A 2,947-nucleotide genomic window follows, 5' to 3' on the forward strand; every position below is an offset into this window, starting at 1 on the left:
AGACGGCCCGCTACGTGGTGGGCGTGCTGGAGGCGGCTGGCGTGCGCTACTGGCTGGAGGGCGGCTCGCTGCTGGGGGCGGCCCGCCACGGGGACATCATCCCGTGGGACTACGACGTGGACCTGGGCATCTACCTGGAGGACGTGGGCAACTGCGAGCAGCTGCGGGGCGCCGAGGCAGGCTCGGTGGTGGACGAGCGCGGCTTCGTGTGGGAGAAGGCGGTGGAGGGCGACTTCTTCCGCGTGCAGTACAGCGAGAGCAACCACCTGCACGTGGACCTGTGGCCCTTCTACCCCCGGAACGGGGTCATGACCAAGGACACGTGGCTGGACCACCGGCAGGATGTCGAGTTCCCCGAACACTTCCTGCAACCTCTAGTGCCCCTGCCCTTTGCAGGCTTCGTGGCGCAGGCGCCTAACAACTACCGCCGCTTCCTGGAACTCAAGTTTGGCCCCGGGGTCATCGAGAACCCCGAATATCCCAACCCGGCGCTCCTGAGTTTGGGGGGAAGCAGTTGAAGCTGCCGCGCCTGCTCCCGGCGTCTAGAGAACATTCAGGCACAGGGCGCTGTCCTCTGCTTGGTGCAGCTGGCGTTTGGTGGGCGGGCCAGGGATGCGAAACCGCCAAGCCCCGGATGTCAAGGATGCGCCCTACCCAAGAGTTCCAGAACCGGCGCTCTGGGGCTGGGACAGTTTTTGAAAGAGAAGGAGAATATGAGTGTAGGTTCTGGGGTCAGACTGTCTTGTTGCAATTTTTCTGTGCCTCGGGTTTCCTTCGGTTTTGCGCGCGAACCCTCGGAGTCTAGCGCAGAGCCCAGGACGCTTGGCTGTTGAGTTGCTTTCGCCACTAGAGGGCGACCTTGTCCTACCTTGGTGCCAAGGCAAGCATAAGCCCAGGACCTGGGTTCACTGGCTTTAACGTCTTTTGAGACTTTGGTCTTCACTCTGGTCTCTTGCGCCTGGCTGGACAGGATAACAATCCGCACACCACCACCACCCCCACTTTTTTTTTTTTTTTTTTTTTCAGAAAATGACCTCCTTCCCTCCTGGGCGAGCCCTGGGGGGTGCATGCTGCTATTCACCCCATCTTGCAGAGAAGGAAGCAGGCTCAGAGCTCAAAGATGCAGATATGGTTCTGGATCCCAGCCCCAGGCCACTAAACTGTGTTACCTCATTATTTTAGCTTTCTGCACCTGTTCGCCCACTCGCAAGGCAGGATGAACAGTCCTCATAGCTCACATTTACTGAGCACTTACTGTATATCAGGCTTCGTTCTCAGCATTTCACACGGAGTAACTGACTTATCCCTCACCTCTACCGTCTGAGGTGAGAGCTGCTATTATTTTAATTTTACAGAGGAAAAAACTGATAAAGTCTCTTGTCCAAGGCGGGACAGCTTGGGAAGTGTCAGAGTGGGGGACTCGAACCCAGGCTGTCAGTCTGGAGACTTCACTGCCGTTGCCCACATCGTCTTTGCAGACGTGGTACCCCAAGGTGGGGGCTTGGGAAGCCAAACCACTTAGCAGGTGACGCGGTGGCAGCCTTCCTCTGGTGATCGGGCACCTCAGAGGAAATCCTGCTTGGACATGTACCTCCAATATGCGTGTTTATTGCTAAATTATATCCAGGCACTACTGGCATTCTGTATATTAGTAATACAGCTCAACTTATTCCATTTTAAAATTAAAAAATAAACAGAGAGGGCTTTGTTGATCAGCCTTATCCCAGTGACATGTCCTGCACACCCCTTGGGTATGTGCACTTGGCTTTGAGAGCACAGGCTCTGAAAAGGGAGAGGCCTGGGTTCAAATCCAAGGACTGCTGTGTCCTCCCATTATGAACTTGGGCCATGAGGGACTCTGCTTCCCTGCACCTCAGTATGCACCTGAGAAGTAGGTAACGGTGATCCTTGACCTGCAGGAGTAAAGGGGTTGTGAGTCAGGACCAAGTGTGGCTCTTGTCTTTCTTTGTGACCTTAGGCAAGTCACTGCTTCTCTGAACCAGTGGAGGGATTGGTGATCTTGCAGAAGTGTGAAGCCCTTGGAGGAGAAGGCTTCACCAGCAAGAGAAGCTAAATGCCACTTCGGCCCAATCTCCAGAGGCTCAGACATCCCAAGCCTGACCTCTTATAATGCAGCCTCTGTTTCTAACCACTGAACCTGCCAACTGCTGGCAGTCTGTTGGGTTCCCAGGGAACATTCTGGAAACTTACAGGGATGATTCAGGTTATCGATGTGGTTGGACAGTATTCTTGGCTCTCTGCACAGTCCAGGGAAATGTCTTATACGCAGGGCACCTGCACACAACGAAGCAGGGACCCTTGTCACATAGTGTTTCAAAATGTCCCATCAGGCATTCACGAAGGACTGGTGATATTCAAAATATTTTGCAACTGGTATGGTAATATAAATGTATAAATCAATATATATATCACATTTTAAAAATATTTTTTAATTCTCAAAATGATCAAAATTGTCTATATATCCATACTTCTTATTGCCAAGAACCTAACTTGAAGCTCAAATCACTTAAATTATTGTAATGGTTTTGTTTCATTTAGAAATTGTTGGTGTGACTTCTTGATTGACACAGCTGTATATGCATATATACATAAAATATATGTACATATATATATTTAAAACAACCTTTTCTTAGCTGTGGTTTGAGAAAGGAACCACATCATATGCTTCTAGCAACTTTCCATTAAATGAGAATCATTAGAAACTTGAGATCTCAGTAGATAAAGAATTTCTCTTAGACTCAAACTTAGTGTGTTGGTGGTTTTTTTTTTTCGAACTCTCTGCAGTTCCTGAACTTACAGCAATTACGTTTGAGACTTTTCTAGCCCTTAAAATATTGTGTAATCACTTTGTTCAATATCTTTATATTCAACTAAGTAATGGGATGACAGAAAACCTATCAAAACAACTAACTTAAACTAATAAGTT

At 49.4% G+C, this 2,947-nt stretch overlaps 1 protein-coding gene across 1 annotated transcript in view; it reads left to right on the forward strand.

The window, feature by feature from the left end:
* FKRP (fukutin related protein) overlaps positions 1–2,764 on the forward strand; it is a 9,567-nt gene extending 6,803 nt beyond the window's left edge. Inside the window, exon 4 of the mRNA XM_010852712.1 lies at positions 3–2,764. Coding sequence (XP_010851014.1) covers positions 3–518 — 516 coding nt within the window. The 3' untranslated portion in view covers positions 519–2,764. The remainder of the gene's footprint in view (positions 1–2) is intronic.
* The last annotated feature ends 183 nt before the right edge of the window (positions 2,765–2,947 follow it).

The sequence above is a fragment of the Bison bison genome, unplaced genomic scaffold (assembly GCF_000754665.1).
Source record: "Bison bison bison isolate TAMUID 2011002044 unplaced genomic scaffold, Bison_UMD1.0 scf7180017864313, whole genome shotgun sequence".
Lineage (NCBI taxonomy): Eukaryota > Metazoa > Chordata > Mammalia > Artiodactyla > Bovidae > Bison > Bison bison.